The following is a 12,265-nucleotide window of genomic DNA, read 5'->3' as shown; positions in this document are numbered from 1 at the left end:
CTCTGGTTTCTTCACTAAAAAGAGCTGACCCTCTCCCAAAGGGCGTGAGGTGAATCTTCTCCAACAGAATGAGGCTTTCTGACTGCTGTCCCCATCGCCGTCTGTCTGCACTGCAGGTGGGGAGGACCTACATCCCTCCCTCACCCCCTCCCTATTCCATCCTATTCCCGTATTCCAAACACATCCACTTTTTTTGTAAAAAAAACTTAGTGATTTAAAGGTCCCCCATCCACATAAAGAAAAAATAAGTTACATAATATTATAACTGGCTTTTCAATATTCTTTGGGAGTCTGGGAATGTCAGGACAAGGAGGTCTGCCCCAGACAAGTGCTTGGCATCAGCAGCTGCCCCTTTATTACAAGCTGGACAGGCACCAGTTACCCACCTGCCTTTACACAGTTTGCACAAACCCAAAAGTCCAGACAAACGTTTCTGTTCCTTGTATTTACACTAGTTCAAAATGATATTCACAGCATCTTCTGAATTTTGGCCAAAAGTCAAAAAATTTTTTTTGTTTCAAACTTTGGAACGTGCCCGCACAGACTTTCACCCAAGGTCTGCTGCAGGCACCCAATCGGGGGCCGGGAAGRTCAGGAAGAGCCTTACGGATTCCTCTGCCAGTCGATGGGATGGCAGCTCCAGGCTGGCGCACCCGCCGCGCGAGATGCGGCCCCTCTAACTGGCGCCGGTGCCTTCCATGACTTGCTGGGCCTGCTTCTGCCCCATGCAGCACTGCGCAACCGACTGGAACAACCTGAACACAGAGGCAAAGCGGCGTTAGGGGCGCTGGCTTGGCCCATGAGCCGTGGTGGGTCCCACTCCCAAACACACGGGAATTAGCGAGGCCGGTGCTGGGCGCAGGGGCCAGCCTCGGCTCCTTGCYGGGATGCTGCATCGCAGGAGCGCCCTGGCTTCGGTTCAGTCCCCGGAAGGGACCACGGAGATGCCTAAAAACTTCACCGTGGAACCAAAGCTCTCCCACTAAAATTTCAGCTTTGCTGAAATAGATGACTTCCTGAAGGACAAATGTGGGTCTATCAGATGCTGTTGTGAAGCAGCGGCACTGCAAGGCCATCTGGCTGTGCAGTCAGTGCTGTAAGGTAACAGCTCTGCCTGGGATTTTCCAAAGCCATCCGCTCATGTGCAAGGACAAGCACCAACTTTCATAAAATAGTACCACAAAAGCAAGTCATATGGGAGTAAAATATACATCTTGCCAAGTGGACAGAGAAAAAATAGTAGCCAGCTCCTAGACTTCAAGTAATCACTCAGCATTCTGAGTGATCTCAGAGGCGATTGGTGCCTCTGTTAGGAAGCTCTAAAGACCCAAGGTATGACTCAGTCCGTTCCAGATGTACTGTTTTAGTGATTTAGTAGTTAAATTATACTCACTTTTCAATCTCTGGAGCACAGTGAACAAATTCATGGTTCCAGAACTTAAACGCTGGATTTTTTATCAGCTCGATGAAGGTAATAAGGAGACCCCAGGGATGAGGCCTATTTACAATGAGTCGTTCCAAGAGAACCCTAAAGTTCAAAAGCAAAAACAGTTAAGAGCTCAAGGTCCACATTACACAGGGAAGAAAAAGAGAAGCTGAACGCACTCAAGGTTGATGCCTTTCCCTTCTCACCTAGTGATCTGCTCCTGGATAGCCTCGGTGTTGGCCTCAGCAAACAGGTAGAGCATGGTGCAGCTGAAGTAGTGGGTGTGACTGTTGGGATAGCGCAGCTGGTTGGCAATTGCGTTCAAGAAAAGGTACCGACCTGCAGAGGGTGAGCAGTACAGTTCATATGGTTGCCCTTAATATGCCAAGTAGAGAAACAAGTAGCACTGCTTAAGGTTCTGGTCTACACAGCTACACAAAAGTAGAAACAACAAGGTATGAAAAAAGCATCTAGCCAAGTTGATTCTGATTTCATTAAAGTCATGTCTCCTTTTCTTGCATATCTTGAATGTTCGGTTTTAGTTTTTCTCCTGCATTTGAGTTTAATATTCTAATACAGCATTACTTAATATGGATTCACTAGGTAAAACATCTGTACTTCTTCACAGCTCAAACAATCTGCAATATATTAAACAAGTGATTTAAACACTCCATGCCCCAGAAGTGTTTCYGCATGTCCTAGAAGGGTTTCCCGCTCACCTTCGGTGTCCAGATCTACAGCCAAATTCTGGAAGATGTCCATGTGAGCCGAGTGGGTGATGGTGCTCATGGAGGGYGTGCTGCCTTTGTTGTGGATGTGCGCAATAGCTTGAGTACCGACGTAGAGCACCAGGGCATTGATCAGCTGGATGTTGTAGCGGTTGCCAGGTTCATTGGACACCTAACGGCAAGGACAAGAACAGCTTTAATGGTTTATGATCATTCTGYGGTACTTGTGGAACGCTGCATTCAGACATCTTCTTGACTGTGCAGAAGGCAACATCTTTAGCCTGTACGTTCAATGTGGCATTTGCCGTTTTGAAACACTGTGGCTATATACSCAAAGGTACCAGTAAAGCACTGAAAGACCTGATAGCTTCTGCTTGCAGTAAGGAGTGCAAAAGGGTGTGTTTCAAAGGGTACATTTTCACAGTCTTTCCTACTGTCCAGAATGTGTGCTTACTTCACACCCACATACTTCCTGCAAGAAAGGAGGGTGACTCAGTCAATAAGACCATTTGTCTCTGACTATTTGTATTTGGCACCCTCAGAAACCAGCCACTCACCTGCAGGTTGCTGCGCAGATCAGACAAGAAAGTGACAGGAGAACGTGTTTTGAGATAGGAATCCAAATCTTTCTTGAACTGAGGTGGCATCACTCCAGTGAAATTGGTAAGGATCCGCGGAGCAATATTAATCTCACTCAGCATGTCCACCTGTCAAGAGAAAATCCACTCAACTAAACAATGAGTAACAGGTGATCTTAAAGGAGCAAAAGTGCAAAAGCAGACCTGTAAGTGATAGTACATCAACTACTGTTGCAAAGAGCTTTTTCCTACCAGCAGTAAAGAGGGAACACCACCTTTTTCTTCATCTTTCAAAAGAGAAGAGTTTCTGTGCAGTGTGGTAGGTAATTACCATCCCCAAAAATAAGGGTAAAAAATAGGGAATTCAAGAGAGGAGTCATAGTGGAGTTCAGTCACCACCTCCCCATCTAAACTCACAGCTTGGCAGTTTTACAAACACCTGCACAAGCCAAGAACAATTGGCCTCAGCCTTAATAACAGCCGAGTATTACAGCCTCACTCCTGTCACCCAGCACAGTTTATTCAATTAGGAAATAAAGGACAGTGTTATAGAAGCATGAGAAAGTTCTCCCTGCAGCAGCCATGCCCCCATTATGAGACTGGTCGGTGCCCAAAGATTTTTGTCAGGTTACATTAACACCTTCAGGTCTCTCCCCGCTGTGCTGGAGCCTGGATTCCAAATGGTCAATCTCTCCTGTTATCAGTCTCACAGAAGTCCTACCTTCAGATTGGGGGTGAAAGGATCTGGAAGCCGCATGTTCCGTGGGAAGGCACTCAGGATAAGGTTCCTTAGCTGGATACAGTTAGGGGGGATCACATCACAGAACCCATAGTGGTAGTCACAAAGAAATTCTGGGAAATCATGCAACAAGACCAGCAACACTCGCAAGGTACCCTGCAAAGGAGAGGAAAAAATACCACGGGGGCTGTAAAACAAAGACACTCGTGACCGTTCCTGCTGAAACTATCCAAGGACTTACGGAGATATCCTCCCTTGTAACAGGATTAAGACTAAAGGGAAGAAATTAATCTAGTAAGGTAGAGTCTGTCTCCGTCTGATGCACTTGCATTTAATTCTACTATTCAGAGTAAGTTTTGTCTCTTCAACCCACTTCTACTTTTAGAGGAGTTTTGCTAGCTAGAAATAGTATTTGTTAGATCACAGTTTTTTTTTTTTTTTTTACCTTGTAAAGAATTTGCATAGGTTTGGTGAGTTCCACATTTCTAAGAAAAGGAGCCAAGTACTTGAAAAGATCAATCAGTAACTGGGCGTACATAGGCCAACCCTGTCAAGAAGGGAAAAAGAAACACAACAGGTGAACAATACGTAAGGAAGAGCTTTCAAGTTTAACACTCTCACTAGAACAGTCTTCATCTGAAGATACCAAGAGTTAAATTCTACTGCTAGCTGTATCAGCACAGCTCCCGTTTCAAGGGTTTCAGTTGAACATCGTGTAGGTGCTATAGGTGCTTTCAGAACATGATGCAGGCCATGCTGAGGTGATGGCAACTCAGCCCACCCTATAGCTCTACAACTGACATCAACGTGCTTATTAACCTCCTCTTCTCCATGCAGTTAGGTTACTGTGAACATGGAAGGCAACACAACAGGACAGCCATGCGACTAGTGCATGTCGAGAGATGGGAAACAGCATCACGCCAAAGCACCCCGCTTCTGTGAGAGCGCTTTTTTTTTAATTTAGGAAAGATAAACTGCAGCCACACCTTTTGCTGTGGTGTATGTGCCAGCATTCTTGCAATAAATATCCGATGGGAGATGAGTTCCAGCCAGGCATAAACAAAGCCTGGAGCTTTTGTAGGCCTCAGGATGTGAAATGTGTTACTGAAAGAAAAGTTAGAGCAAGTTAGAAGTGCACAGCAATAAGACTGCTTCTCATAATACCAAGGCAAAACATACACAGCCCTAGAAGCAAGGCATTTCAGCATTTTGTTTTCACCAGTGATCTTTCTCAACACAAGCAAGTGGACAATGTACATCAGAAGCAGTTATTCTACATGTGATTAAGCCACCATGAACAGTCAGAGAGCTTTTAGGCAAAAACTCATGATCCTCCCAGGAAAAGCTGACCCTGGGGGCCAATCTTAGATACGCACCAGAAGGCTGTGAGGGTCTGGAAGTTGATGGTCTCCAGCACGTGCTCAGGAGCATTTAATTCCAACAGCAACATGATGAATATGCGATGGTAAGGAAGCTGCTGAAACTCACTCTGCCGGACATCGTGGTCCTGCAGAAGGACTCCCACCACAATCCCAAGAACCTAAAGGAATGAACACATTGAAATATGCAAGAATTACTCTGCAAATCTGACCAGAGATAACATTTTAGCCAAAGAAAAATAAAAGTAGTAGCTTCGAGYAACAACTGGAAGTTTTGTCAACTGGAAAATGGTTGACTGTGTAAATTTAGATTCTAGCCTGCATCAAATCCCATCACCACACTCTGATCTCCCTTTCTGACAGGCCAATAAATAATGCTATAAGCTCTCACTAAACCAAGGCCGACATAGTTTATACTCAATGACCTTTATATTCAAGCCCTTATATGATGTTTTAGCTGTAACCTGCATTAAGGTTTCTGTTTCACAAAGACGAACAGAGATGCACCCAGATAYGCACAYAAAACACAACGCCTTAAATTCCTAACCTTGTTCAGGAGGTTGATCTTCGTAACTGTGTTGGTTGCCTCCCCCGAGTGCTTCACCAGCAGTGCAATAAGTCGCACAAAGGCATCCAGATTGTGGTAGCACTTGGCTCGGATCATAGTGGGGTTGGCAGCAGGGTTATGCTGTTGTTCGGCCTGCGCCCGATAGCTGATTTCCACACACATTTCAGTGCAAAGACGAAAAAATCGAGTGATCAGGTCATCTGTTTTCAGGATTCCTTGCTGGTGCATCTATCAGGGAAAGGAAAAACCCTCAGAATGGCAAATAYGGAAAGCTCTTTTTACAGCTTACTTCAAAACGAGCACTTCACAAAGCACCCCCTCTGCCTGGCAGAATTAACTGTTACCACTCCGGACAGATACGGGCAGGCAGCTCTCGCTGCTACTTGCGCTTGACCTTGCTCAAATTAATCTGTCCAGCCTTTGGGAGCCCGCAGAGCGCACACGAGCTCTTGGGAAGAGGAGTTCGGTAGCACTCTGCTTACTTGAAAAGCTGGTTTGCAAATCACCTTTGCAGCATCTTCTGCAAAAACAAGATGCATGAGGACAGTCGATTCTCCTCACAGAGGACAGCGTGCAAAGCAGGCCCGGGGTTCTGCAAGGCAGTTTTGTTTCGTTCTTTGCTTTGTTTCTAAACCAGCAAACCCAAATGGAACCTCATTTTATACGTGGCCACAATATTAAAGCCCAATTGAATCTCAAGTTACATTGTGGGAAAATTCTTGCTTTTYTTGGATAACAAATCTTACTCTAAATTTCCCATCAAATAAACATGAAGCTACATAAATAGCACCACTATTAAATGCTGGAGCACTTTTAGTGTTTCTCGAGTAGCTTTTAAAAAAAGGAAGTCACATATCTGCCTTTTAAGTCGTACGCTTCTTGTCGTAAGAATTACAGGAAAGGCAACAACTCTTCTGAATAAAAGCAGTCAAAAATAAGGGCATTCTAAGTGCAGTATTAAACTCATGAAACRCAGAAATTAAAAAAAGCTCCTATAGAAAACTCTCAGATTTGCAGCCTGTAAGGAAGATGTTAATATACATATAAATATATGCACAGACACTTATTTCAGTCATCTCACATTTCAGAAAGTGCTTGGAGATAAAGACAATCAAGCTTGACAGTCAATAGTGTAAAGGACATTCTGCRGTACTGAGTATGCCACACTAATGTATACTTTATAAGCATTATCTTAAGGTCCAAAATGGAGAGCAAGGTCCCCTGAAGCACAGTCTGTAAGGCTAAAGTCCCTCTTTGAAAATCAGCTTAACACAAGAGCTACCGATGCATTTGTGAAGGACAGAAGAGAGATGTGAGGCCCRGGAAGCCAGACCAACAGGAAGGTGGCTACAAGGCAGCACACAAGGAGGTTAGATGTAAATCTGTGCATCAAAACCACATGGAGACGACCAACAGATCTCCTCCAGGTTAGGAAAACCCTCATTCTTGACAAGACGCAGCAAGATGAAAGGCTGAGCTCCTCACCACGCTGCACAGTGAAATCGTGTTGTGTTTTCCAGTTAACAGGGATACGGCTGCCATTAGGCAAGGGGGACGTGGTGGCCACTGGTGTTTCAGGGAAGGAGCCGTGCGAGGCTCGAGCCCTCTGCAGCTGCCACGGCTCGGGGCCAGCTCAGCCATTCAGCAGCTGCTACGGCAGAGGTTTCTGTGGCCACGTGGTTCTTAGAGCACACAACCACAGCCGGAACTATTCCTCCACATCGTTGTCTGTAATTAATATAAAGTCTATAAAAAGCCCATACTGTGCCCGTCAGCAAGGGTCTCCCTTACCCACGTGCCCAAAGCAAGAGGGGTATAAAAAGAATCAACTTCGATGCTTCTAAACACCACCTTCTCTTCAGGGGTAGCTTGGAAAAACAAAAAGCCAAACTTTCCCYCTTGGGGCTCTCCAACTTGTCCCGTCTCAGGAGCTTCCACAGCAGTGAGGCACCCAATCTTATTTGGATTTTCAGCTTAACTGCTGTTGCGTGGCACCTGCAAGCTCTGGAGCGCTTCTGGGCCAGCGGCACAGAATGAAGGAGAGCATCGTGCCGGCAGACTGAAGTGGGGGTTTCCTTACAGTCAGGGAGCCGACCTGAAACACCTTCAACAAGATGACTGCAAATATTACATAGGTAGTCAGTGCTAGGCTCAGTTATGTGGTACCAGGCTGCTTTACTGAGTGTGTTTCCTCTCCCTGTCACTCCTGGATGACTTGTGTGCTGTTCATCGCATCTGTGAAGGTGTTCAGCAGTGAAATATCAGACTGGTTTAGCTGTCTGAATCCAGACTTCAGCTAATCCAGCTGGGTGCTCTCCCTCACTCAGTAATTAAATAAGATTTTAAAATTAATTTTTAAATAATTAATTTTCAGAATGGTATCTGTTTGTGCAATCTGAAACAATCCACCCACATGTCTACCTACCGACAATTTACTTCTGCAGGCTCTCAGAGGCTTCTGTTATCAATGGGGAATAACAAGAGTCAAGCTTTATTACACCGAGCTTGTCAGAACTACTCCCTGTCACTACCTCAAGTTCTTTTTTTTGCCCCCATCGGGTTTATAGCCAAACAAGCAAGCAAAAAAATAAAACTACACAGAGTCTGAACGGCCAGCTTGTTGCTACTGTATTTGAAGCAGCACATTATTTGCTGAAGGGTGCCAGTTTCTACAGAGCTCGTTACTGCCACAGAATAAGAAAGAATTTTAACAGGCAATTATCATACACCTGAAAAAAGTTTCAAAAGGATGTCTGACACTGGTTATAACACTGCTTTAAAATGGAGGGCATCACACCCTACTTATGTTGAATAAAAAGCACCTTTCTTTCCAAAAGCTCTACCTGTCCAACAAACGCAGAGAAAGCTTTGGTACTGTCGCGGCCTGCTGCAGCTGAATGGTAGAGGTTCACCCATTCCCTCAGTAGATATTCTGCCTTCTCCCTCAGACCTGGTGGGTCATCATACTCAGAGGCTTGCGATATTCCAGAATGCATCATAAAGTTGGGACCTCCATGAGCACGGTCAATCATGGCTTCATAGTTTGATCGGACCACTTCCATCAACTGGGGTAATCTGAGGCAAGAGATCAGAGAGTTGGGTTGGAACATGAACACGGCAAGGACAGACCATCCACATCAGCTGCGGAGACCATGATCTTGGCTTTGGACCTCTCACTAGCAGTTGGTGACGACAACAGCAGCTATTGCCATCACCACTAGCCTGTTGTTGCTAGAGACAAGAGTTCTCTGAGCTTCCATCCATGTCCCTCGGTAGCTTCCACCTCAGGAACAACAGCCTCAAGCCCCACAGATATTTCCAGATATTGTGGCAATATTTTCTGCTCAAGTCACTGCTGATGGGCCTACAAACCAAGTGAGATTGGTAAACAGCTGCTTTGTAGGTTCTAAAAAGAAACCATCTAAAACAAGACAGGATTGTCTAAGCTGATCAGTCACTAGGGTTAGCCCRTATATATTAATATACATATTTAAAATTTTAATGCGTAAGAACATTGTCTAAATTTAAGATAAATCAGGAATCCAGGTGGGTTTCTTGCAGCACCATGGTATTTTAGAGCACAGTGCATGAGAAAGGCCTTCCTGCTCAAGCACTCCCTCCAAGGCCATGCTGAAGCTGCCTCTGAGCACATGGCACGCATTTTGACATAAAGTCAAAGTAATGACATGAGGGTGTCACTGCTTGGACAATGACATCAGAACAAGAAAACAGTTATCCAACATGGGACAGCAGCCCTACAGGCAGCCTAAGGCAGCACACGGCACACTGTCACAGCAATCATAAATCATCACCAATACGATCATTTATGGTGTGAAAGTACCACATTACACAGCTTTTCAATCTCACCCTTCTGGGGCATTTCCTCTGGAGTGAGCATTAATCCTCATGAGCGTCTCAATGGTGTGAAACAGATCTGCCTCTGTTACGTGGGCAACACTTCTCTCATCCACCAAGAGGATCTTTACCAACTGCATGGCAAATGCCACTGCCATGTAGTTCAAGCCATTCTCCATTGACTGCCAACATGAAAGAAGGCAATCAAGGTTATGAAATYGAAACATAAAACTGAAGCTCAACTGCATACAACTTTTCTCCTCCAAAAGAGGAGGTTCTCTTTACCTGAGCCAAGTGAAGATCATACTGCTGCATGTTAACAAGGTGATTGCGGATTAGCAACTCCACTGCTTCCACATTGTACTTGTACTCATCTCTGCATTCAATCAGGCACCTGGAAGAATTGAACTTCTTTTCATATATACTTAAACTTAGCTATGCGTTTTTCAGGGAAAAAGAAATTAACATTTTAAAGATTGGACAACTAACTTGGCTCCAAAAGAAATTTCTCCTGGAGCACTCTCTGAGGTAATGCTGTAGTTGAGCAGATGTTGCCCTGCAACACTGGTTGCAACAGCCCTTCAAGAGCTTCAGATTGTTTCTCTGAATAAGAAGCCTCCCCTCCAAGGACTAGGCCACATATCTGTCCAGTCAAAGCATTTAAATTTGACAGCAAGCAGAGAGATCCTCTATAAAAAAAGAGAAACTCGGAGTAATCTTTAATGTTCCACTCCATTAAAAGTCTCCCAAGTTATTCCAGAATGAAGCGGCATTATCGGAGCATCTAATTACTTTTAACATGAAAACAGTTGGTTTTGACCTATGACGCAGCAGTGCAAAATACTAAGTGATTTAGAATAACAAAATAATTCCCAGCAGATGGGGGAAGCAACATCAGGTTACCCACAGCCTCGTAACTCACCTGGTAATTTGTTTGTTACACCACGGAGAGCCGTAAGCGCGGCCATCCTGCAGAGCCTTCAGCACAAGCAGGTGACACTCACGGTAGCGGAGGAGGAGGTCGGCATCTGCCCCGCTTGTGGCATCCAGCAAGCCCTCGACAGCCTAGAAGAGACGCAACCTGTTAGCAGAGGGGAAAACAAGTGCTCTTCCAAACCTTCTGCAAGCTCAGTCAGCACCTCCAGAAGATTTAGCAGCCACTCCAAAAACAGAACAAAAACCTCACAAATGGTTTGGTCACCATGCTGGCCCTGTTGGTAAGATTACATGAGACTTTCCCAGCTACTATGACACCCAGGTATTGATTGTCCAGGGCTGTCCTACCATCAACAAGCCTACAATCTCTCYAGCCCACTGGTTTTATACACACACRTGCACCAAGCAGCACGAAAGCCTGTCACTTTGCACTGCAGCTTCTACAAGTCAACGCAGTTGAAAGGCGATTCTGCATGTAGCTCAAAAGAAAATATCAGAGGTAAGATTTGCGCAGCGTGTCAAAGATCAGCTTTTCCCATTCTCAAGTTCTCAAATTCTTCAGATAAATATCAGCAGYAATCAGTTAAGACAGTTGTGCTATCAGTTAAGAATAGAGCATCTGCTTTGAAGCGGTTTCCAGCTTCCCTTCCTCTTGCTCTGTCACTGCTTTTGTCACTGCTTTTTTGTCACTGCTTTTACTTTTACTTTTACTTTTTTTGCCACTGCTTTTACTCCAGGGCAGGCACTTAAGTGTCCTTGCTGCTTCCCAAACATTTTCCCCACCCCCAACCCATCACTTTGCTCTAGAGTGATTCATGTTAGCTCAGAGCTCACTGTAACCTCTGTGCTCCCCACCTGTGTGCTTTTARCCCAGATCAGTTATTGCAAAACACAGGTTTGCCACTAGGAATCCAGGACTAGGCTCAACACAAGTGCAATTACAAGTGCAATTCAGGCATCTTGCTTCACTTCAAAACACTCAAGAATCAGAAACTAGTGCAGCAGTTGAGTACAACAGCTCTCCTCACCGCACAGAACAGCCTGCCGTGAGCCTGTGTGATGCCAAGYGAACAACACTGCTCTCCTTCCATTTCACTCACCGAATTTCAAAGGGCAGCAAGAGCTCCCTGTCGCTCACCAAGCAGGTTCCACCAGCATAGGCAAACGCGATCCCCACCAAGACCATTCACAAACCAGAAGAGCAATAAGGAATTATTTCTAGCTCAGTTGAAACAGGAAAAGAGTTGCTAACACTCACCTTCTGCAGCAGCCCCAGAGCAGCAATAGCATCACGTGAGTTACGAGCCACTACCACAGCCTCCAGGAGGCTGCGCAAAGCTTGAGCTTGAGGATTCATGGCCAGCGTATGTGGGATGGACTGCAGGTGCTGTTCCAGTTCTGTCATACATTTGTCATAGATCTGAGCTACATCATCCGTAGCCCAGGCTTGCTGTTTAACAGAAAGGGGGAGTGAGTGACTTCCGAGCCAACTGTGTCTGTGAAACTTGACTACCCATTGACCTGGACTGCTCCAGATCTTTAAGCACCAGAAAAAAAGTCTTCCATGCTACCCTCTTCATTTTAGGCAGGCAATATAAAAGCATTACGAGCAAATTAGTTGTGGAAATAACCAGGAGCCCTTAGACCAAGTGCACAGACAAGGTCCTGTTCATTATTCAGGGCAGGCTGTAAGAAAAACTTCATGTTGCCATCAATTTGTCTCTTGCAGATATGTTTTTCAAGCAGTATTCCCAAGCACAACAAACATCAAATTCTTACTACCTTTTAGCACAAGGGGCAAGTTCTGCAGCTTTCACCCAAAGGGCTTACAGTATTCTCACAGCAACCTAGGTCAGAGACCTGTACCTTCATGGGCTGAGCCAAGAATCCCGTGGGCTGAGTTAAATCATTGGTAGGCAGGAAGCCAGGGACATTGCGAGCGAACTCTTCGTAAACAGCCAGCTGTTTCGGATCCACACCGCCAACCTTTACAGCAAAGGAGGGGCAGGGGCAAGACAGGAACGCCAGCATTACACACTGTGGCAGTAAGATATGC

General features: G+C 45.3%; 1 protein-coding gene across 4 annotated transcripts in view; it reads right to left on the bottom strand.

Moving 5' to 3' along the window:
- Nucleotides 1-138: 138 nt before the first annotated feature.
- Nucleotides 139-12,265, bottom strand: part of CNOT1 (CCR4-NOT transcription complex subunit 1) — a 45,154-nt gene continuing 33,027 nt past the window's right edge. For all 4 annotated transcript variants that reach the window (XM_026034414.1, XM_026034416.1, XM_026034415.1 and 1 more), the window contains exons 33-48: nucleotides 12,076-12,195; nucleotides 11,468-11,659; nucleotides 10,196-10,338; nucleotides 9,559-9,667; nucleotides 9,286-9,455; nucleotides 8,262-8,493; nucleotides 5,398-5,646; nucleotides 4,848-5,011; nucleotides 4,458-4,575; nucleotides 3,917-4,018; nucleotides 3,454-3,627; nucleotides 2,712-2,861; nucleotides 2,146-2,326; nucleotides 1,633-1,765; nucleotides 1,394-1,528; nucleotides 139-755 (exon numbers count right to left, since the gene is read on the bottom strand). In XM_026034414.1, the coding sequence (XP_025890199.1) occupies nucleotides 677-755; nucleotides 1,394-1,528; nucleotides 1,633-1,765; nucleotides 2,146-2,326; nucleotides 2,712-2,861; nucleotides 3,454-3,627; nucleotides 3,917-4,018; nucleotides 4,458-4,575; nucleotides 4,848-5,011; nucleotides 5,398-5,646; nucleotides 8,262-8,493; nucleotides 9,286-9,455; nucleotides 9,559-9,667; nucleotides 10,196-10,338; nucleotides 11,468-11,659; nucleotides 12,076-12,195 (2,451 nt within the window). In that variant the 3' untranslated portion in view covers nucleotides 139-676. The remainder of the gene's footprint in view (nucleotides 756-1,393; nucleotides 1,529-1,632; nucleotides 1,766-2,145; nucleotides 2,327-2,711; nucleotides 2,862-3,453; nucleotides 3,628-3,916; nucleotides 4,019-4,457; nucleotides 4,576-4,847; nucleotides 5,012-5,397; nucleotides 5,647-8,261; nucleotides 8,494-9,285; nucleotides 9,456-9,558; nucleotides 9,668-10,195; nucleotides 10,339-11,467; nucleotides 11,660-12,075; nucleotides 12,196-12,265) is intronic.

Source organism: Nothoprocta perdicaria, unplaced genomic scaffold (genome assembly GCF_003342845.1).
Source record: "Nothoprocta perdicaria isolate Ctin4 unplaced genomic scaffold, notPer1 scaffold_143, whole genome shotgun sequence".
NCBI lineage: Eukaryota > Metazoa > Chordata > Aves > Tinamiformes > Tinamidae > Nothoprocta > Nothoprocta perdicaria.
The sequence above is the reverse complement of the archived record's forward strand: the minus strand, read 5'-3'. Positions and strand labels throughout refer to the sequence as shown.